This window comes from Neoarius graeffei, chromosome 23, assembly GCF_027579695.1.
Source record: "Neoarius graeffei isolate fNeoGra1 chromosome 23, fNeoGra1.pri, whole genome shotgun sequence".
In the NCBI taxonomy this organism is placed as follows: Eukaryota; Metazoa; Chordata; class Actinopteri; order Siluriformes; family Ariidae; genus Neoarius; species Neoarius graeffei.
The window spans coordinates 41,492,280-41,514,907 of NC_083591.1; the positions used below are offsets into that span (position 1 = coordinate 41,492,280).

The 22,628-nt window shown below is 41.2% G+C and overlaps 1 protein-coding gene across 3 annotated transcripts in view; it reads left to right on the forward strand.

Annotated features, from left to right (window-relative positions):
- The window catches only part of LOC132871732 (piezo-type mechanosensitive ion channel component 2), a 217,232-nt gene that overhangs the window by 117,704 nt on the left and 76,900 nt on the right, over nt 1–22,628 (forward strand). For all 3 annotated transcript variants that reach the window (XM_060906188.1, XM_060906189.1, XM_060906190.1), the window contains exons 21-30: nt 1,766–1,966; nt 2,217–2,421; nt 4,457–4,558; nt 7,737–7,902; nt 13,171–13,414; nt 15,401–15,512; nt 15,803–15,959; nt 19,704–19,793; nt 22,040–22,170; nt 22,412–22,480. In XM_060906188.1, coding sequence (XP_060762171.1) covers nt 1,766–1,966; nt 2,217–2,421; nt 4,457–4,558; nt 7,737–7,902; nt 13,171–13,414; nt 15,401–15,512; nt 15,803–15,959; nt 19,704–19,793; nt 22,040–22,170; nt 22,412–22,480 — 1,477 coding nt within the window. The remainder of the gene's footprint in view (nt 1–1,765; nt 1,967–2,216; nt 2,422–4,456; nt 4,559–7,736; nt 7,903–13,170; nt 13,415–15,400; nt 15,513–15,802; nt 15,960–19,703; nt 19,794–22,039; nt 22,171–22,411; nt 22,481–22,628) is intronic.

A 22,628-nucleotide genomic window follows, 5' to 3' on the forward strand; every position in this document is an offset into this window, starting at 1 on the left:
TTTATTTTAATTTAGGAAAATCTGAAATAATTGCTTTGGTTCAACCATCAGAAATTGGTTTACATGAAGTTAAATATTTCAGGTCAAATCAAATGAATTATTTATATTGTATAACACTACAATATTAGGTGTGATCGATTACCTCAATTTTTTTTTAATTTGAGCCAGTGTTTAATTTTTTTCAGTGCAGATGAATACTGATTTGAAAATGAAACAATAACATATGCGGAACACTTTAGGTCAGACTATAATGGACGTCCATAAACCTCTCTTTGTCAGTTAGTGCACTGCAAAAAATGGCCTTTCAAAAATAAGAAATAAAAGATTAAAACAAAGCATATTTGCTTGAATCAGGTGAAAAAAATCTGCCAATGGAACGAGTCAAATTTGACTTGGTAAGATTTCTTAAAGTAAGATGAAAAATCTAACCTGTTTTTCGATGAAATAATTCCAAAATAAGATTGGGGAACTTATTATGCAAGATCTGATTAACTCAAAATAATTCTTATAACAAGATCGTACTTCTTACATTTAGCCATTCAAGTATTTTTTGGGGGGGCCTTTTCCACCTTTATCAGATAGGACACTGTAGAGACAGGGAGAGATTGGGAAATGACCTCAGGTCAGACTCAAACCCACGTCCCCAGATTTATGGTACGGCACCTTATCCACCTGAGCCACGACAATGCAGTTTAGGGGCATGAGATTCAAAGATTTCAGTAAAGTTCATTTATTCCCAAAACAAGCATACGGTACTTTGTTTTTTTTTTCTTGAAACAAGATGAACCGCATTTGACAAATGTCCAAAATGTACTTACTTGTTTTAAAAAAAACTTGTTTTATTTTCAAAGGTGCTCCAAATAAGACTTTTTCAAGACATTTTGTCTATACAAGATTTTCAAGATGGACTGTCTAAAAACTAGCCTTTCTAGCTAAATGAGGTTTTGCTTGTTGGGCAATTATGTCTTATAATAAGGGTGGCTAGATATTTTGACTTGAAAATAGACAAATAAACTTCCTAAGATTTTTTTTTTTTTGCAGTGTGCTCACTGGATACTGTAAAGCTTGATTCATTAAGTTAAAGGAATGCTTAGAGGAAACAGCATCCATTTACACACATTTTTCATTACCTTCAAATTCAGGCAGTCATTTGGCGAGTTGGCTCACTCACTCCTTCCAGCTTGTCCCACTTATGTGTGTCGGGTTGCGGCCATGTGGACCCTATTGAGCCACATGTCATATTAATTGGAGCATAGCTTTACACCAGATGCCCTTCCTGCCGCAACCGTCCCATTTCCAGGCTTGGGAAACAACCATTCACACCTATGGGCAATTTAGAGTAGCAAGTTAGCCGAGCTGCATGTCTTTGGACTGTGAGGGAAACTGGAGCACACCCACACAGACATGGGGAGAACATGCAAACTCCACACAGAAAGGCCCTCGCCGGCCACTGGGCTCAAACCCAGAACCTTCTTGCTGTGAGGTGACAGTGCTAGTTGGCTGGTTTGTTGTTTTGCTGCTCAAGCAGCGAAGCTAACTTGAGCTAAAAATCAAGCATATGGAAACTGAAATCATTTTACAGACAGTCAGAAATCACAGAGTGAGGAAATTGTTTTCTGTGAATGTATGCACTCAGTAAAAAAGGTTCCTCCTGAGAGAGAGAGAGAAAGTGTATCATTTTGACTGATGATTAGTGTTGTCTTATTCTCCACAGAGGCTGCATGTTAACTGTGTAACGTTGCTCCTGGTGTTATCTTTCCTCTAGAATAACTTACTGATGTTGGCCCTCTTGGCATTCGAGGTCACTATCTACAGGCATCAGGAGTATTTCCGGCTACGCAACAAGCTCTCTCCTCCTCCTTTTCGAACGATTTTCCATGAAATTACTCGCCAACATCTTGATAACAGCATCATCAGCTGTGCCAAATACTTCATCAACTACTCCTTTTACAAGTTTGGGGTAGAGGTATGTCACCAACAGTTCACCAGGACAGTTTCAGCAACTTTATTCATATTTTGCAAAGAATGAGCACTATTTGGAAACAAACACTCTGGTGTATTATGGTTGTGGATTCAACAGAGTTATGATATGGATTTATTATACTGTAACAGTTCAGTTCCTTCAGATGTAAAAATGATGTCGTATCTTTGAGCCCTAAATTTACAGCTACATATATGTGCTCAATCTGGAATCTGTGTCTCATTTCTTGTCTCAGGTATGTTTCTTATTGGCGGTGAACGTGATTGGCCAGCGCATGGACTTCTACTCTATGCTGCATGCCTTTGCTCTGGCAGCAGTGATGTACCGGCGTAGGAGAAAGGCAATTGCTGAAATCTGGCCTAAATATTGCTGCTTCCTGGCCTGCATGATCACCTTTCAGTATTTTGTCTGTATAGGCATCCCACCAGCAGCATGTAAAGGTGAGCATGAGTGTGTCCATGCAATCAATCTGTGTTTGGATGTTTGTAGACAACTACCTTAGATTGACTGACTGACTTGATATTGTAGTCAGTTTACATGTAACATGTATAAGTGCTGTAATCGAGTCACTAAACCTCGAGTCCGAGTCCAGTCTCGAGTCCCCAGTGTTCAAGTCCGAGTCAAGTCCACTATTGATCTGAGTCAAATCCGAGAACAAGACTCCAACCGCACCATTTGATGGTGGCTGTTGCTGCCTTCATGTGAAAGCGTCTCTGCTACTGTGTTGGACTAACGTTACTGCTCGACTGCCCCGTTTTAGTTAATAGGCTACAGATAAAAAGCTTGTTTATCGCTCAGCAAGCCCCGCCCACTATCAACAGGGCAAATAGCATGAGAGAGGGTTAACACTAGCTAGTTCATCGCTCAGCAAGCCCCGCTATCAACAGAGCAATGAACATAGCATGTCACTTCCTTCTCTGGGTGGAGTCTTACCAAATGACGATTGAAGTTCGAGGTCGTCCCCGTCGTCGCCTCGATAGTTCTTCTACATATGGAACACACAGCAGTGCATTTATTTTTCCCACTGCACGAGAAGTCTGTATAAGCAAAGCGGACAATCCTAGGGGCTTCTCTCCTGGCATTTTAGCGTCATTAACGTTAGTTTGTTCCTGAACATTACGTATGAACAGGTGAATGTGCATTCTCTTGCATGAAATTAGTATAAAAATGAATGTAGATGGGTGGCATGGTGGTGTAGTGGTTAGCGCTGTCGCCTCACAGCAAGAAGGTCCGGGTTCGAGCCCCGTGGCCGGCGAGGTCCTTTCTGTGTGGAGTTTGCATGTTGTCCGTGTGGGTTTCCTCCGGGTGCTCTGGTTTCCTCCACAGTCCAAAGACATGCAGGTTAGGTTAACTGGTGACTCTAAATTGACCATAGGTGTGAATGTGAGCGTGAATGGTTGTCTGTGTCTATGTGTCAGCCCTGTGATGACCTGGCGACTTGTCCGGGGTGTACCCCGCCTTTCGCCCGTAGTCAGCTGGGATAGGCTCCAGCTTGCCTGCGACCCTGTAGAACAGGATAAAGCGGCTAGAGATGATGAGATGAATGTAGATATAAATATCTTATGCCAAATTATTATGGCATGTTACAAAAAATAAAGAAAAAACTCAGAGTCCTCGTCTCCAATTTACGAGTCCAAATGCAGTTGGTGCACGAGTCCAAGTCCGAGTCATCAGTGCTCGAGTCCAAGTCAAGTCACAAGTCCTTAAAATTACAGCATGAATCGGACTCGAGTACAACAAGCCTGACATGTATAGAAACTAGAAGGACCCAAAAGGTAGCTGTGACCATGCTTGTGACCAAATTCCATTTATTTTTGGGTGTGTTAGCATTTTTTGTCGTCACTTTATTTCCCACCAACATCCAGAACCTTCAGTAGAGACTTGTCTAGCTCAGCGAACTACATTCATTTGGTTGTCAAGGTCAACATGTATTCCTGCTGCCAGATCCTGACACACCTCCACTGCTCTCCACTCCTCCCATCCTTTGGATCTCCCTGGTTCCTCCTGATGCTCAAATTCTGCTTGGAGCATCTGCACTTTACTTTCTGCTGCTGTCAATGGTCCACATGAATATCCTAAAGATCTGAACTTGCAAAAAAAAACAAAAACACAGCTTTCTTCAATACATAATTGAATCCTGCATACTGTGGACCTATGACCTGCTGCTGGAATCATAACAACTGTCATGCGCTTATCCCAGGACTCTTATTCACAATATATTGATAGTCAACATCCTATAATTTCTATACCTGAATATGTAATGATTTATAATCCCAGTATTGGGTATCATCCAGAAGAGGATTTGTTCCCTTTTGAGTCTGGTTCTTCTCAAGGTTTATTCCTCATGTCATCTCAGGGATTTTTTTTTTTAATTTCTTACCACTGTGACATTTCACTTGGGACAATATTTATTATTAAAAGTTGCATACAAATAAAATTGAATTGAATGTAATTGAATTGCCTTTTTTTTTTCAGACTATCCTTGGAGATTCCCCAACTCTTCAACAAATTCCACTGTCATTAAGTGGCTCTACCTGCCCGATTTCCACACAAAACCAAACTCCAAGTCTCTCATCTGTGAGTTATGGTTATATACTCTTACTGTATATTTAAAGGTTCTGACTGCAAAGTTGAATTCTGGGCAAAATGTTCTATGTCAATTGCTGTTGGAGTTTCGAGATGTTGCGCTGCTGCACACACCATGTATCCTATGTGTCACTCTTTTGCCAAGATAAAATGCATCCTGCATTTTATGATTCTGAAAATTGCTGATGCAAGTGAGCAGCAATATCACGTGACCACCGTGGGGCGTGTTTGACCTACTTTTAACCAAAACAAGTCAGCATGGGTAAACACTCTGCCGCAAACTAAAAGCCAGCGGAAAAGAAAAGGAAAGCCTGCCTAGTGATTGCAACTGCAAGATAGAGCAAGGTTAAATGATATGTCATTTTTCTGGACAGATTCTAGCTAGCGTTTAGCTATCTTAGCCTTAGAATGCATGGGCTCGACTCCACAGTAGTGAGTATGGAGTTATAGGGGTCTTTAACATGATGTCATCGTAACTGCGGATTTGTTTATCCGGTCAAGCTTTGCGTTTGACAAAGACTGGCACAAGTGTACACGAGTAAACATCTACAGATAAACTTGTAGAACTTACATCTAAAAGAACAATGCCAGAGTCCTGTAGTGCATTTGGATGTAATAACAGATGTGGAGATGAGCCTGGTTTAACTTTTCACTACTTCCTGGCGAACCCAGAAAAACGAGAAAAATGGCGAGCTGCAGTTAAACAGGAAGACTGGATGATAACAAAACATTTGTGTGTGTGTGTATGTGTGTGTAGAACATACTGTTGAGCTTAAGAGGTAGAAAAACGGTCCCAAAATGGAGAAAAGTGACCCTCAGCACATCGATATGGTCACATCTCATCCGCATGACATTGTTCTTGCGAGACATAGGAAAATGCCATGCACAATAAAAAATTTTTTTTGAAAATTTCAGATGACTTTGCAGTCAGCAACTTGAAATGTTTGGCAAATTTCAAGTCAGCGTGGGTAAACACTCTCCCGCAAACTAAAAGCCAGCAGAAAAGAAAAGGAAAGCCTGCCTAGTGATTGCAACTGCAAGATAGAGCAAGGTCATTTTTCTGGACAGATTCTAGCTAGTGCTTAGCTATCTTAGCCTTAGAATGCATGGGCTCGACTCCACAGTAGTGAGTATGGAGTTATAGGGGTCTTTAACATGATGTCATCGTAACTGCGGATTTGTTTATCCGGCCAAGCTTTGCGTTTGACAAAGACTGGCACAAGTGTACACAAGTAAACATCTACAGATAAACTTGTAGAACTTACATCTAAAAGAACAATGCCAGAGTCCTGTAGTGCATTTGGATGTAATAACAGACGTGGAGATGAGTCTGGTTTAACTTTTCACTACTTCCTAGCGAACCCAGAAGAACGAGAAAAATGGCGAGCTGCAGTTAAACAGGAAGACTGGATGATAACAAAACATTTGTGTGTGTATGTGTGTGTAGAACATACTGTTGAGCTTAAGAGGTAGAAAAACGGTCCCAAAATGGAGAAAAGTGACCCTCAGCACATCGATATGGTCACATCTCATCCGCATGACATTGTTCTTGCGAGACATAGGAAAATGCCATGCACAATAAAAAATTTTTTTTGAAAATTTCAGATGACTTTGCAGTCAGCAACTTGAAATGTTTGGCAAATTTCAAGTCAGCGTGGGTAAACACTCTCCCGCAAACTAAAAGCCAGCAGAAAAGAAAAGGAAAGCCTGCCTAGTGATTGCAACTGCAAGATAGAGCAAGGTCATTTTTCTGGACAGATTCTAGCTAGTGCTTAGCTATCTTAGCCTTAGAATGCATGGGCTTGACTCCACAATAGTGAGTATGGAGTTATAGGGGTCTTTAACATGATGTCATCGTAACTGCGGATTTGTTTATCCGGCCAAGCTTTGCGTTTGACAAAGACTGGCACAAGTGTACACAAGTAAACATCTACAGATAAACTTGTAGAACTTACATCTAAAAGAACAATGCCAGAGTCCTGTAGTGCATTTGGATGTAATAACAGACGTGGAGATGAGTCTGGTTTAACTTTTCACTACTTCCTGGCGAACCCAGAAGAACGAGAAAAATGGCGAGCTGCAGTTAAACAGGAAGACTGGATGATAACAAAACATTTGTGTGTGTATGTGTGTGTAGAACATACTGTTGAGCTTAAGAGGTAGAAAAACGGTCCCAAAATGGAGAAAAGTGACCCTCAGCACATCGATATGGTCACATCTCATCCGCATGACATTGTTCTTGCGAGACATAGGAAAATGCCATGCACAATAAAAATTTTTTTTTGAAAATTTCAGATGACTTTGCAGTCAGCAACTTGAAATGTTTGGCAAATTTCAAGTCAGCGTGGGTAAACACTCTCCCGCAAACTAAAAGCCAGCAGAAAAGAAAAGGAAAGCCTGCCTAGTGATTGCAACTGCAAGATAGAGCAAGGTCATTTTTCTGGACAGATTCTAGCTAGTGCTTAGCTATCTTAGCCTTAGAATGCATGGGCTTGACTCCACAATAGTGAGTATGGAGTTATAGGGGTCTTTAACATGATGTCATCGTAACTGCGGATTTGTTTATCCGGCCAAGCTTTGCGTTTGACAAAGACTGGCACAAGTGTACACAAGTAAACATCTACAGATAAACTTGTAGAACTTACATCTAAAAGAACAATGCCAGAGTCCTGTAGTGCATTTGGATGTAATAACAGACGTGGAGATGAGTCTGGTTTAACTTTTCACTACTTCCTGGCGAACCCAGAAGAACGAGAAAAATGGCGAGCTGCAGTTAAACAGGAAGACTGGATGATAACAAAACATTTGTGTGTGTGTGTGTGTGTGTGTGTGTGTGTAGAACATACTGTTGAGCTTAAGAGGTAAAAAAATGGTCCCAAAATGGAGAAAAGTAACCCTCAGCACATCGATATGGTCACATCTCATCCGCATGACATTGTTCTTGCGAGACATAGGAAAATGGCATGCACAGTAAAGTTTTTTTGAAAATTTCAGATGACTTTGCAGTCAGCAACTTGAAATGTTTGGCAAATTTTCAAAGCTATGATAACTAGTTGTGCTGATTATCAGTAAACTAAAAGGATGAACTCTTTCTTTGATAGAAGTGCAGTTTTACTGTTTTACAGTTTATTTCTCTTCCTTTCTCTTTCTTTTTCATCCTCTGTTATAGATGACTTTATGTTGCTGCTGAGCGCGTCATTGCAGCGGCAGGTATTTGAGGAGGAGAATCAGGCAGCAGTCCGTCTGATGGCCGGAGAAAATGTAGAGATCTGCCGAGATCTGGATGCTGCCTCCTTTAGCATACACAACCCCGTCCCAGACTTTATACATTGCAGGTGCTTACATTTACAGTTGCAATATTAAGCTACATACACTCACCTGCCACTTTAATAGGAACTTGTTCTTGAGTCTAACGCTACGTTCACACTGCAAGGCTTAATGCTCAATTCCGATTTTTTTGTGAAATCCGATTTTTTTGTGAGGTCGTTCACATTAACAAATATATGCGACTTGTATGTGATCCTCAGTATGAACGAAAAGCGACCTAAAAGTGTTCCGCATGCGCATTGCAGGATACGACGACGTCACACGCAGTGAGCATGGCCAGTGTTTACGGAAGTAAAACCGCCCGGTTGCGGTATGACCCATCCAATCTAGCTTGAATAGCTGTATCCCCCCAAATGGAAATCAGCTCCCTAACCTCTGCGTCCTTCCACTGAGAAGATTCAGAACCTTCACAGCCCGAAGCGTCCCTCGCATTGATGTCATGCGCAGGGGCGCAGATACGTTTTTTGAACTGGGGGGGACAAAGCTGCCAGCAAACCAACCCCAACCCCGATATGCCTGTCAAACTTGTTGTGGGTTACCATAGCAACCAAGCTCGAGCTCGCAACCTGTGCAGTCTGCGCTGCTCAACCAGCCGAATATCAGTCTTTGTTTTATGTGAGTTGTTGCAACTATGTATACACTGCTGTGCACCTCAATAAACCGAATGGTAATTAGTCTTTTGATTTTTCCGTGAGGTTTGCCTTATGCAAAGAAAGACAGCATAGACGTTTTTTCCTCCCTATAAGTGGGGGGGGACCGAACGAGGTGAATTTAAATCTGGGTGGGACGAATCCCCCCCTCTATCTGCGCCCGTGATTATGCGCCATGTTGTTGTAACTTTTTTTGAGAGACCCGCCGCCTACTTCAGCGCAGAATAGTGACGTTTGTGGCTTGTTGATGACGTGTAAGTCGGATGAATGCGACCTGGCGGTTCAGACTGAAGTCGCATATGAAAAGAGCGGATAGGAATCGGAATTAGGACCACATATCCAAACGGCCTGGGTCGGATTTGAAAAAATCGGATCTGTGTCGTTCATATTGTCAATAAAAGATCGGATACAGGTCACATATGGGCGAAAAGATCGGATTTGAGTCACTTCAGCCTGCAGTGTGAACATAGCCTAAGATTCCTGTTCTTGGCTGCAGGCGTGGAACCCAATGTGGTCTTCTGCTGTTGCATGCTGAGATGCTTTTCTGCTCACCACGGTTGTAAAGAGTTGCTATATCCTTCCTGGCAGCTCGAACCAATCTGGCCAGTTTCCTCTGACCTCTCTCTCTTATCAACAAGACATTTCCACCCACAGAGCTGTCACCCACTCACTCGGTGTTTTTTTGTTTTTTGCACCATTCTGTGTAAACTCTAGAGACTGTTGTGTGTGAAAACCCCAGGAGATCAGCAGGTTCTGAAATACTCAAACCAGTCCATCTGGCTCAAACCAACACCCATGCTACTGTGAAATGAAAGTCACACTTTGAGATCACAACTTTTCCCATTCTGATGTTTGAAGTGAACATGAACTGAAGCTCTTGATTTGTATCTACATGATTCTATGCATCGTGCTGCTGTCAAGGGATCGGCTGATTAGAGAACTGCATAAAACAGCGGGTGGATGGGTGTTCCTAATAAAGTGGCCGGTGAGCTTACGTTTATGCCAGTAATTGAGAGAGAGAAGTAATTGCGCTTGTTCAAGCCTATTTTATGCTTTTAAAAATGTTGAAGCAGTTATTTTGGAACCTGTACCTACAAGCTGAGCCTTTTTTTACCTTTTTTTACCTTCATGGAAAGTACAACTAAATAGACCGTGTTGTGAACGCTTTGCTGTGCCCTGGCTTAATCGCCAGCTGCAAATCGTCTGTGCGTCAACATGCACAACCCCCCACCACCACCGTCCGTCCTTCCTGTCTTCTCATTTCCAATTTCTTCTTCCACAGATCAGATTACAGATGGAGCATGTTGTCCGTAGCCCACCATCACTTTCACTCGTATGCAGTTTTTTTAGGCTAACTCAATAAGCAGCTTTTATGTACAAAGTGAGTTGTTTTCTCAACAAGGTGATCAGTGAGAGAGAGCAGGGGGGTTGGCAATCTGTCCATTCTGACCCATCAGCAACACTTGTATGTATCTTTTCATCAAAGCCTGTAATACAGGTTGAGTAGTAGGACCGACATCTCACTATCAGTGTTTCCACACACAGCTCTGAGTGGCTGTGAGAGGTAATGTGTGGAGTGATGTAGCATACACCCAGGGGGATAAGAGGTCTAGAGTGCACTCAGATGATAAAGATCCATACATGCCAGCTTTTACAGCCCATATCGTGAGCACTCACTTCCTTTATGTATATAAAGCAATAAAGCACTTGTCGACAGGTAGCCATATACTGAGAAATAGAACTTTTACTGAATAGTTTTCAGGCATCAGTGTCAGGAAAAAAAAAGCATCAATTTTGAATTTAATTGTCACGTAGTTTGTGACACGGGAAGAATACAGGGCAAAGCCCCAAATGATTTTCAACCCCTTTGCTTTGGCATAGATTTTTACGCTGGATGGCCTTCCTGACGCAACCCTCCCCAGCTTGGGACGGGCACTAAGTATGCACGAGCTTGCATACATGTCAACCTTTGGTCAACCAAACCTGTATAACCAACCTCCAAAATCCGTATTTCCCTTATAAAATCCGTATAAGATGCAAATTAAAATAATTTACCTAAAATTTGAATGATAATTAACAATGATATATCCAAGTTACTTTTTATTCAATATTAATAACAATAAACCTTCAGAATGAATACAAAGCTCCAATGTTTGACAAAAACACAAAGTGTCACTCTAATGTTCTGAATTGTACTCCATGACAGCTTTTTTAGCAGTCCGCACCAATACCTCACGAGGCTGCATGTCACAGCAAGCGTCTGTGTTGATCTTGCCGGAGTGCCCATTCAGAAAGTCGCTCAGGTGGAAATACGCGTTTCAAACAAAATGTTACTTCCGGGTTGGCGGGATTCTCGCAATGCGGTGTGCGCATGATCAAAAGTGGAGCGAAGTCTCGCTACCACAAGATAATGCGCGATTTCATAAGACTCTTTACTGGCTGTTTGTGCTTTCTGTGGTGTACAGTACATTTGTAAATGTTATGTGCTCTTTTATCATGGGAATTGATTATAGCTCTAAATAAATATTGAAGTTTTTTTAAAGAATCCATATAACTTTATTTGTACGCCCGTATACTACGTTTATTGAATCAAATCCTTATAAAATACGGACATTCCGTATAGGTTGACATGTATGAGCTTGTGCAAACCCCAGTGGCTGGGTATTTTACCTAACCTGCATGTCTTTGGACTGTGGGGGAAACCAGAGCACCCAGAGGAAACCCACGTGGGCATGGGGAGAAAATGCAAACTCCACACAGAAAGGCTCCTGTTGGCTATAGGGTTCAAACCCAGAACCTTCTTGCTATGAGGCAACAGTGCTAACCACTACACCATCATGCCACCCCAAAATATCATCTAAAGCCCCTTTCATATACAAAACTGGTTAGTGTATGAGGTAAAAATAATACGGGATTCCAACTCAGTCTTTGATAATGGAAAAGTAATGGAAATCATCTGACGCTATTTCCCGGAATGCTACGGAGCACAAACCTCTGCGAGACATGTAAAACATGCGAGACCGGATATGATGTACAATTCACAAGTTGGCAAGTCTATTGTTGTGGAAAACCCAAGCTGAGACATGAGCAAGTTAGCAACATGGTACTCCATCACATCTCTCACGCTAAGAGAGTTTTCTTCCTGTTTCTGAACATTTGTTTTGTTCAAGCAAAAGGTATTTATATCATTTTTGCTTGTATCTGCCGACATTTTCTTTGCTTGTTGTTTTGAGTTTGTTGCCAGTTGCTTTACACTGAGGCAGTATGAGTAGTGCCATCACAATATCATCTCATCTCATTATTTCTAGCCACTTTATCCTTCTACAGGGTCGCAGGCAAGCTGGAGCCTATCCCAGCTGACTACGGGCGAAAGGCGGGGTACACCCTGGACAAGTCGCCAGGTCATCACAGGGCTGACACATAGACACAGACAACCATTCACACTCACGGTCAATTTAGAGTCACCATTTAACCTAACCTGCATGTCTTTGGACTGTGGGGGAAACCGGAGCACCCGGAGGAAACCCACGTGGACACGGGGAGAACATGCAAACTCCACACAGAAAGGCCCTCGCCGGCCCCGGGGCTCGAACCCAGGACCTTCTTGCTGTGAGGCGACAGCGCTAACCACTACACCACCGTGCCGCCCGCAATAGCATTATATCATTTATTCTATCCACATTCACTGGATATGAGCAATTGTGCGCTCTGATTGGCTATTCTGCTACTAGGCTATCAGCTCATATACCGTGACTAGAGAAAAACAAAATGGTGGAGCGTGTTGCTGAACCAACCGAGGACGAAATAAAAACTCTACTCAAAAACAAAACTCAAAAAAAAGCAACAAAATATGGAATGATAGTATTTGGTGATAAGAATGTATCTTTTTTTATTTTTCAAGAATTATTATTCTAGCATTTTTCACAAATTGTTTCTGTCATTTTGCCGGTTTGTTTAAATTCTAAGCGGAAATTATTTTGTTGGACGTTTTGTGTAAAGTTTTTATTTCTCAAATTTGTAAAACATAAAAACAAAAATGCTTTGTTTCTCAAAATCCAGGGAATGTGGATAGAATAAAACAGTTATTCCACTCAATCTCGTCATACATGACTTATAGCCGACTCGGCACTACACACCTCATCAGCTATCAGCTCGTGTATGACTCAATTTCGTGGAATGACTGTTAATTACATCACTGCCAGTAACGTCACGACTGGTCACAACACATCAATTTGATAGTTCTGATTCCCACCAGAGCTGTGGCAAAAGATTTCCGTAAATGTTACTGGGTCACCAGAGGATAGGTTAACGTTTTGTCTTTGCCATTTTGCTCACATTCCCACATGACACCATTACAGCATAATAGCGGTAAATACTATATGTGGTTTTCAGTGTAAGTGGGACTGGAATATAATTTACGAAAAAGACAAACAAAACCGCATCTTGGCATCTTGTGTAATTTTCATCCACTGTGAAATTAGATATTCAACTACTTTATCATTTTCTTCCTTTCAGAAATACATTGTAAATATGCATGAATGAAAGCAATATGTGCATAAACTTTGATATCGGTACAGTTGCGGATTTGCTGCTGGTTGTTCTAAAGTGGTACCTGGTATGTTATAGGTCATATTTGGACATGCTGAAGGTGATCATTTTCAGCTACCTGTTCTGGTTTGTCCTGACCATCATCTTCATCACGGGCACCACACGCATCAGTATTTTCTGCATGGGCTACCTGGTGGCATGTTTCTACTTTCTGCTGTTCGGCGGAGAGCTACTGCTCAAGCCCATCAAAAAGATCTTGCACTACTGGGACTTCCTGATAGCCTACAATGTCTTTGTCATCACCATGAAGAACGTCTTCTCTGTGAGACACATCAGTTTTTTGTTTGTTTGTTTTGTTAAGCAATCATCTAAATGCATTTTCTTGGAGACGTTACCTGTTTAGAACACTTTATTAGGTATATGTAGCTTGTACTGTTCATGACTATTTTGTCATTTAGCATTTCCAACCCAAATTCCAAAAAAGTTGGGACTCTGTGCAAAACAAATAAAAACAGAATGTGAAGATTTGAAAATTAAGGCAACCCTAGATTTCATTGAAAATAGTGCAAAGACAACATATTAAATGTTGAAACTGAGAAAGTTTATTGTTTTTTGAAAAAAATATATGCTTATTTTGAATTTGATGTCAGCAACACATTTCAGAAAACTTGGTATCTGGAGAAATCTCTGTGTGCAAGAGACAAGGCTGAAAACTGACATTGGATGCCTGTGATCTTCAGGCCCTCAGGAGACACTGCATTAAAAGCAGACACGTGTCTGTAGTGGAAATCACTGTATGGGCTCAGGAACACTTCAAAAAACATCGTCTGTGAAAACAGTTCATTACTGCATCCACAAATGCAAGTTAAAACCAGATATAAACAATATCCAGAAACACCGCCACCTTCTGTGGGCCTGAGCTCTTTTACGATAGACTGAGGCGAAGTGGAAAATTGTCCCGAGGTCTGACAAATCAAAAGTAGAAAGTCTTTTTAGAAATCATGGACACCACGTCCTCCAGGCTAAAGAGGAGAGGGACCATCCGGCTTGTTATCAGTGCACAGTTCAAAAGCCAGTATCTGTGATGGTATGAGGGTGCATTAGTGCACATGACATGGGTAGCTTGTACATCTGGTTAGGCATCGTTAAGGCTGAATGATATATACACATTTCAGAGCAATATGCTGCCATCCAGACAAAATCTTTTTCAGGGAAGGCCTTCCTTCTTTCAGCAAGACAATGCCAAACTGCTTTCTGCACATATTAAAACAGCATGGCTCCATAGTAAAAGAGTCCAGGTGCTAAACTGGCCTGCCTGCAGTCCAGACCTGTCTCCCGTTTAAAACATTTGGTACGTTATGAAGCACAAAATATGACAAAGGAGACCCTGAACTGTTGAGCAACTGAAATTGTATATCGGGCAAGAATGGGACAACATTTCTCTTTCAAAGCTACAGCAATTGGTCTCCTCGGTTCCCAAACGTTTACAGAGTGTTGTTAAAAGTAGAGGTGACGCAACATAGTGGTAAACATACCCCTGTCCCAAATTTTTTGAAATGTGTTGCTGACATCAAATTCAAAATGAGCATATATTTTTCAAAAAACAATAACATTTCTCAGTTTCAACATTTTGATATGTTGTCTTTGTACTATTTTCAATGAAATACAGGGTTTCCATGATTTGCAAATTATCACATTTTATCTACAGTTCACTCAGCATCCCAACTTTTTTTGGAATTGGGATTGTAGGACACTTACTTTGTAGGTACACAGTTACTGACTGCAGCCCTTCAGACATGATGCTGTGTGAAATTATATAGTATTTGGTAGGGCCTGATACTGAAAAGATCATCGGTCGTCTGTACAAATTAATTAATATCCTTGTAAAGCTGTTCTATTGTCAACCAGAATTCTTCAGCTGATGTGTGTAGTGCAGCGGGTGGTGAGATTCGGAAGCTTGCACTATAGTTACAATGTTGAGGTGTTGAGTTTAAACATAGCTACATTCCAAATTCTGTGAAAGTCAATAAGAAGTACTGCTTATTTTATTTTTTTTTACCTGGTTAAATAAATCAGGTTCTTTGAATAAAATAAAACAAATAACCCAAACCCCAAATTTGCTTATTCCAGGCACCTGGGCGAGTAAGACAGATGTGTGTAATAAACTAGCATCTCTGTGTATTTATGTCATGCTAATTTAATGGTAATTTCTTCAGTACAATGTGCATATGTGTAAATATTTATTTGGTATTACAATGTTAAACACCTGTGTGAATTTCTTTGTGGTTCTCATGGTTGTTTTGTCCAGATTCTTTCTTGTGGCTACATCAACAAGCTGAAGGTGAACTGCTGCTGGCTGATCCAGCTGCTGAGTCTGGCCTGCACCATCAAAGATTATGAGAAACTGCTCGACCATGAAGGTTTCCTTAATGAAATCTGGATTTGGTATAAATTCACTCAGTAGTTGTTTATGTGTCCTGCAGACCAAGGGTAAAATCAGTAAATACTGAAAATCAGTAAAATGACCTGAAGACAATAGCTGATTGTTTTGCACAGATTCCTTTGCCGTGTCTTTGTTGTTGTTTTTGAGTCTTGCATACATAAGGCTATTTGCAAGGTGAATTTTTGATCGAATGATCGAAAGTTTGTAATCTGCTGTTTTTAGTGTGAAATGTTATATGTACCGGTATTTGTCCATGTGTGTTTTCAGACTCTAGTACTAAATGTGACTTGCCTAAGGATGAGGCAGGAATCATCTGGGACAGCATTTGTTTCAGCTTTCTGTTGCTACAGAGACGTGTCTTCATGAGTTACTACTTCCTCCATGTTGTGGCTGATATACGTGCTGGACAGATCCTGGCTTCTAGGTACACTGTGTTTAAGAACATTAGCCTCATCGTCACACTTCATGCAACGATCACTGTCTGCTCTTACATCAACGCTGAAATAATCGCTCAGTGATTTTTCTGTTGGCTAAATTTCCCATTTTTAATTAGCACTCAAGCATTACAACTGTCCACTGTCACCTCCACAGTGTGTATCATGGACAATTTGACAGCTATTTAGACTATTTGTAATCGGAAGCTTGGCATGTAACCAACAACTTAGGCTTTTTAGTAAAAGCCTAAAGTTCACTGTGTAAGGAAATTATGCGGTTACATTACATTAATGGTATTTAGCAGATGCTCTTATCCAGAGCAACGTACAACATACCCAGAGCAGCCTGGAGAGCAGTTGGGGGTTAGGTGCCTTGCTCAAGGGCACTTCAGCCATTCCTGCTGGTCAAGGGAATCAAACCAGCAACTTTTTGATCCCAAAGCTGCTTCTCTAACCAGGAGGCCATGGCCTTCCCCATGGCCGTTAAAACTTCGACAGACATACTGACTGTTTTTAGAGTTAGTTAAACTGACTTCTTTTTGACATTGCATGAGCCAAGGAAAGGTTAGAAGGTTAAAAATAAAAATAAAAAAAACACTTCTACATCTTTTTGGGTAAGTATATTTATGTTTTCTTAGAGTGTCAGAGTATGTTATAAAGGAAAAACAAATCAATTTTGAGCAAAACCCGATTTTTTGAAGTTATTTTTGGCTGTATGCCAAAATTCAGCCACTGCACAATCTAATATGTTCTCGCAAACTGCCATGTATACACAGTATACTTAAGTTATTCCACGAAATCAAGTCATACATGAGCTGATAGCCGATGAGGCGCGTAACTCCAAGTCGGCTATAAACCATGTACGACGAGATTGAGTGGAATAACTGTTTTATTCTATCCACATTCACTGGATTTTGAGAAATGGAGCATCTCATCTCATCTCATTATCTCTAGCCGCTTTATCCTTCTACAGGGTCGCAGGCAAGCTGGAGCCTATCCCAGCTGACTACGGGCGAAAGGCGGGGTACACCCTGGACAAGTCGCCAGGTCATCACAGGGCTGACACATAGACACAAACAACCATTCACACTCACATTCACACCTACGGTCAATTTAGAGTCACCAGTTAACCTAACCTGCATGTCTTTGGACTGTGGGGGAAACCGGAGCACCCGGAGGAAACCCACGCGGACACGGGGAGAACATGCAAACTCCGCACAGAAAGGCCCTCGCCGGCCACGGGGCTCGAACCCAGACCTTCTTGCTGTGAGGCGACAGCGCTAACCACTACACCACCGTGCCGCCAGAAATGGAGCATTTTTATTTAAATTTTTTGCAAATTCAAGAAATAAAAACTTTATGCAAAACGCCTGAGAAAATCATTTCCGCTTAGAATGTAAACAAACTGGCAAAATGACAGTAGTGATTTGTGAAAAATGCTATAATAATAATAATAATAATAATAATAATTCTTGAAATGATTTTAAAAAGATATGTTCTTCGCATCAAATACTTTTATTCCATATTTTGTTGCTTTTTTGTATTTTTGGGGGGTTTATTTTCGAGTAGAGTTTATATTTCGTCCTCGGTTGGTTCAGCAACACGCTCCGCCATTTTGTTTTTCTCTACTCACGGTATATGAGCTGATAGCATAGTAGTAGAGTAGCCAATCAGAGCGCATGACTGCTCATATCCAGTGAACGTGGATAGAATAAAATTGTACAGTGGGGCAAAAAAGTATTTAGTCAGCCACCAATTGTGCAAGTTCTCCCACTTAAAAAGATGAGAGAGGCCTGTAATTTTCATCATAGGTATACCTCAACTATGAGAGACAGAATGGGGGGAAAGAATCCAGGAAATCACGTTGTAGGATTTTTAATGAATTAATTGGTAAATTCCTTGGTAAAATAAGTATTTGGTCACCTACAAACAAGCAAGATTTCTGGCTCTCACAGACCTGTAACTTCTTCTTTAAGAGGCTCCTCTGTCCTCCACTCATTACCTGTATTAATGGCACCTGTTTGAACTCGTTATCAGTATAAAAGACACCTGTCCACAACCTCAAACAGTCACACTCCAAACTCCATTATGGCCAAGACCAAAGAGCTGTCAAAGGACACCAGGAACAAAATTGTAGACCTGCACCAGGCTGGGAAGACTGAATCTGCAATAGGTAAGCAGCTAGGTGTGAAGAAATCAACTGTGGGAGCAATTATTAGAAAATGGAAGACATACAAGACCACTGATAATCTCCCTCGATCTGGGGCTCCACGCAAGATCTCACCCCGTGGGGTCAAAATGATCACAAGAACGGTGAGCAAAAATCCCAGAACCACACGGGGGGGACCTAGTGAATGACCTGCAGAGAGCTGGGACCAAAGTAACAAAGGCTACCATCAGTAACACACTACGCCACCAGGGACTCAAATTCTGCAGTGCCAGACATGTCCCCCTGCTTAAGCCAGTACATGTCCAGGCCCGTCTGAAGTTTGCTAGAGAGCATTTGGATGATCCAGAAGAGGATTGGGAGAATGTCATATGGTCAGATGAAACCAAAATAGAACTTTTTGGTAAAAACTCAACTTGTCGTGTTTGGAGGAGAAAGAATGCTGAGTTGCATCCAAAGAACACCATACCTACTGTGAAGCATGGGGGTGGAAACATCATGCTTTGGAGCTGTTTTTCTGCAAAGGGACCAGGACGACTGATCCGTGTAAAGGAAAGAATGAATGGGGCCATGTATCGTGAGATTTTGAGTGAAAACCTCCTTCCATCAGCAAGGGCATTGAAGATGAAACGTGGCTGGGTCTTTCAGCATGACAATGATCCCAAACACACCGCCCGGGCAACGAAGGAGTGGCTTCGTAAGAAGCATTTCAAGGTCCTGGAGTGGCCTGGCCAGTCTCCAGATCTCAACCCCATAGAAAATCTTTGGAGGGAGTTGAAAGTCCGTGTTGCCCAGCGACAGCCCCAAAACATCACTGCTCTAGAGGAGATCTGCATGGAGGAATGGGCCAAAATACCAGCAACAGTGTGTGAAAACCTTGTGAAGACTTACAGAAAATGTTTGACCTCTGTCATTGCCAACAAAGGGTATATAACAAAGTATTGAGATGAACTTTTGTTATTGACCAAATACTTATTTTCCACCATAATTTGCAAATAAATTCTTTAAAAATCAGACAATGCAATTTTCTGGATTTTTTTTTTCTCATTTTGTCTCTCATAGTTGAGGTATACCGATGATGAAAATTACAGGCCTCTCTCATCTTTTTAAGTGGGAGAACTTGCACAATTGGTGACTGACTAAATACTTTTTTGCCCCACTGTATATACAGCATATTCGTATTTGGTAGAATGTCTTTTGTATTTATTCTGAAGAAATCCTAATTCTTTCTGCTTAACAAACAGTTCTTTCTCTTCCCTAAAATTAAAATTAGGAAAACAAATGTATTGGCTACAACATACTAAAAAATTCTTTCAGGGAACTTTATTAGTATTCTTCAGTTATCTTCTCCACAATGTTCTTGCCAAGTTGTGAGATGAATTACTGCTTGTTTCATCGAGTCTGGTTCAAGAATGTTTTTGTTAAATCCCCAAATAATAGTTGCACATTAACTGGTCATTAGTCATTTGCTCTAAATTTTCTTTTTTCCAAAACAAATATCCTCACTTAAACATCAGAAACGCAGCTTTTTTTTTATATTAATCCATTTGTCAACTGTGTCTCTCAGAGGAGCAGAGCTGTTCCAAGCCTCCATAGTGAAGGCAGTGAGAGCTCGACTGGAGGAGGAGAATAAATCCATGGAGCAGCTCAAGAGACAGTGAGAATCAACACCTATACACCATATATATATATATATATATATATATATATATATATATATATATATATATATATATATATATATGACTCCAACATCCAATTAGACATAAAAAACATGTACAGTACAAAACAAACATACATTGTGACAGTTGTAAAATCACAATAAATAAGTAAATAAATAAATATATTAATGCCCTTCCTATAGTATGCACAAGTACCAGTGTTTCCACATATAGGACTGATATCTTACAGAACTGCACCTTGGATTGGTCAACTCCATAATGAGATTGTTCTGGGACCCCTGCAGCCTACCTATGAATTTATACATCAGTCCTCTCAGGGTGGCCTGAAAGGTGGTTAATCTTAAGTTACAAAACAGCTCGCTGGCACTACTACCCCTGGACTTCTTAAGCAATATTCTGAGGCAGTCGTTGTAAGCAACCTGGAGTTTGTGCAAACTCTCTTTCTTATACCTGACCCAAAGGGGAGCTGTGTACATAGGGGTACAATACACTCTGAACAGGTTCACCTTCAGCTCATCAGAGCAATAGTGAAATTTCCCTACTAACACATTGGCTTGGGCATACAGTGTCCTTCTCTGTCTAAGCATGTCAGCATCATCCTCCAATTTATCATTGATGATGTGGCCTAGATATTTTGCACTGGTACACACAGACAGGGGTTGACCAGATAAGTGGAACCCTGGAAATTTAACATGTTTATCCTCCTTGGTCCTACATATCATTACTATGCTCTTTTTGGCATTATACTTAATGTCAAACTTAACCCCATAGTCTGAGCATATATTGAGAAGCTGTTGGAATCCTGCACTACAGGGAGATATAATAGCCAAGTCATCAGCGTACATGATATGATTGATTAAGGTGTTACCTATTATACACCCTGTTCTGCAATCTCTCAACTGCCTTGACAGGTCATCCATGTACAAACTAAATAGGCTTGGGGAAAGAAGCCCACCCTGTCGCACCCCATTGCCTACCCTAAAGGGAGAGGATAAGATATTACCCCATTTTACTTGCATAGTCTGTTTATCGTACCAATATGCCAGAATACGTATTATGCTGCTTGGAACACCCCTATGCTTCAGCTTGGTGAAGAGCTTATATATAAAATGTGATTTGAAGTATAAAAGGATCTGCAAAAAACGCTTTTGACCATTTGGAATCATGTATTTTTTGTGTTGAGCACATTGAACTGCCATTATAGACAGGTTCCTCGTTCCATTCAAAATAAGGCATCGAATACTCCCTTGGCTGAATCATTAAACATAGTTATAATCTAAATTTTAGTGCAGGAGTTCAGGTTTCGATTTCCTGCTTTTGCCATTGGACATTTATGGTCATACATTATCAAGAAAGTATGGAAGGAGGACAACTCAGAAAGGTTTATAAAGCATCACTAATGGGCAAAATGTAGCTTGAGCGTTCGGGATCCCAAGAATAATATTTAAAACGTCATCCAGGTTATCCTAAATGTACGTAGTTCCAGCAGGGACGGATCCAGCTCAAGAATCTGACAGATGTACATTTGCAGAAATATTTTCACTTATTTTACCAGATCGTTATGGATTTTCACAAGGGCATAGAGCACACCGAGCCCTTTCCGAAGAGGGCAGCTACGGCCCGCTACGACCACGGCTCAGCACGTTATTCGCCCCCAAATCCCCCATGCAAGCACGGCTCCCCGAAAACTTTAATATGAGCCCTGTCTCTAGCCGCACGCACACAGGGATTTAAAAATTCATAACTCGGCCACTGAAAGTCCTAGCCCTACCAAACTTTACAGGCACCTCCCTCTCCGCAAAACCTTTCCAGGCTCAGCCCATTATGACTGTGGCTTGGCCCATTATTCATGGCATATTTCGAATTTTGACCTCTTTCTGGAGCATTTTATTGGTTTGACCTAGATTCTTTGTCTCAGGTTACGCTATACAAAGTATCTTGAGAATACAGGTAATTAAGTCAGGTAAACATCACCGCTTCCCACAGGTGGTCGGATCCTGAACCGTTAGTCGGCTGGTTGAGTGTTGCTATAGCCCATGTAGCCAGCTAGCGCTAAAGTAAACAAATGCCCCATGACCAATGCCAAGTGGCGCGCATACGTATATCTCTGACTGATGCACGTGCATCGGTTGCATTGGTCTGGATCCGTCCCTGGTTCCAGATAGATTTTTATGAAAAGATGTTCGAATCATATTTGATGAATGTGACTGCCTTAACCCAGGATGGACCGCATTAAGACCCGGCAGGAGAAGTTTAAAAAGGGGAAGGAGAAGATGCTGAGCATGACCCAGGAGTCTACGGACAGCCAGACCTTAATTCCACCTGACGCTGGTGAAGAGGATGATGATGATGGTATGACAAACACATCTGAAGTAAAGGAGAAAATGTTTAAACTGGTGTAGGCCAGCAGCTAAAGTGGATGATATAAACCAAGAGTGAAAGAAATCTTGTTTTTGATAACGCATGTGTGCTTCATCATATGTCATTATAGATTTTTGCACCATAGACACAAGAAAATGCACTTATTTGTATGTGTGATACATTTTATTTTAAATTCAGTTATATTAATGATCTTGCCACCATTTTATTGTAGGAGCAGAGAAAGAGAAAGCCAAGGCCAAAAAAAAGCAGTGGTGGAGGCCTTGGGTTGACCATGCTTCCAGTAGGTCTACTATCATAATTTCCTCTGCTCTCAGTGTTCCTTGTGTCCTTGACCAGAACTCAGACGATTCCTATACTGCACCAGGGCTCAGTGAGACCGACCAATCATTAAACTCAAATCACCCAGGCCTTATGCTTCTCCTGAATCT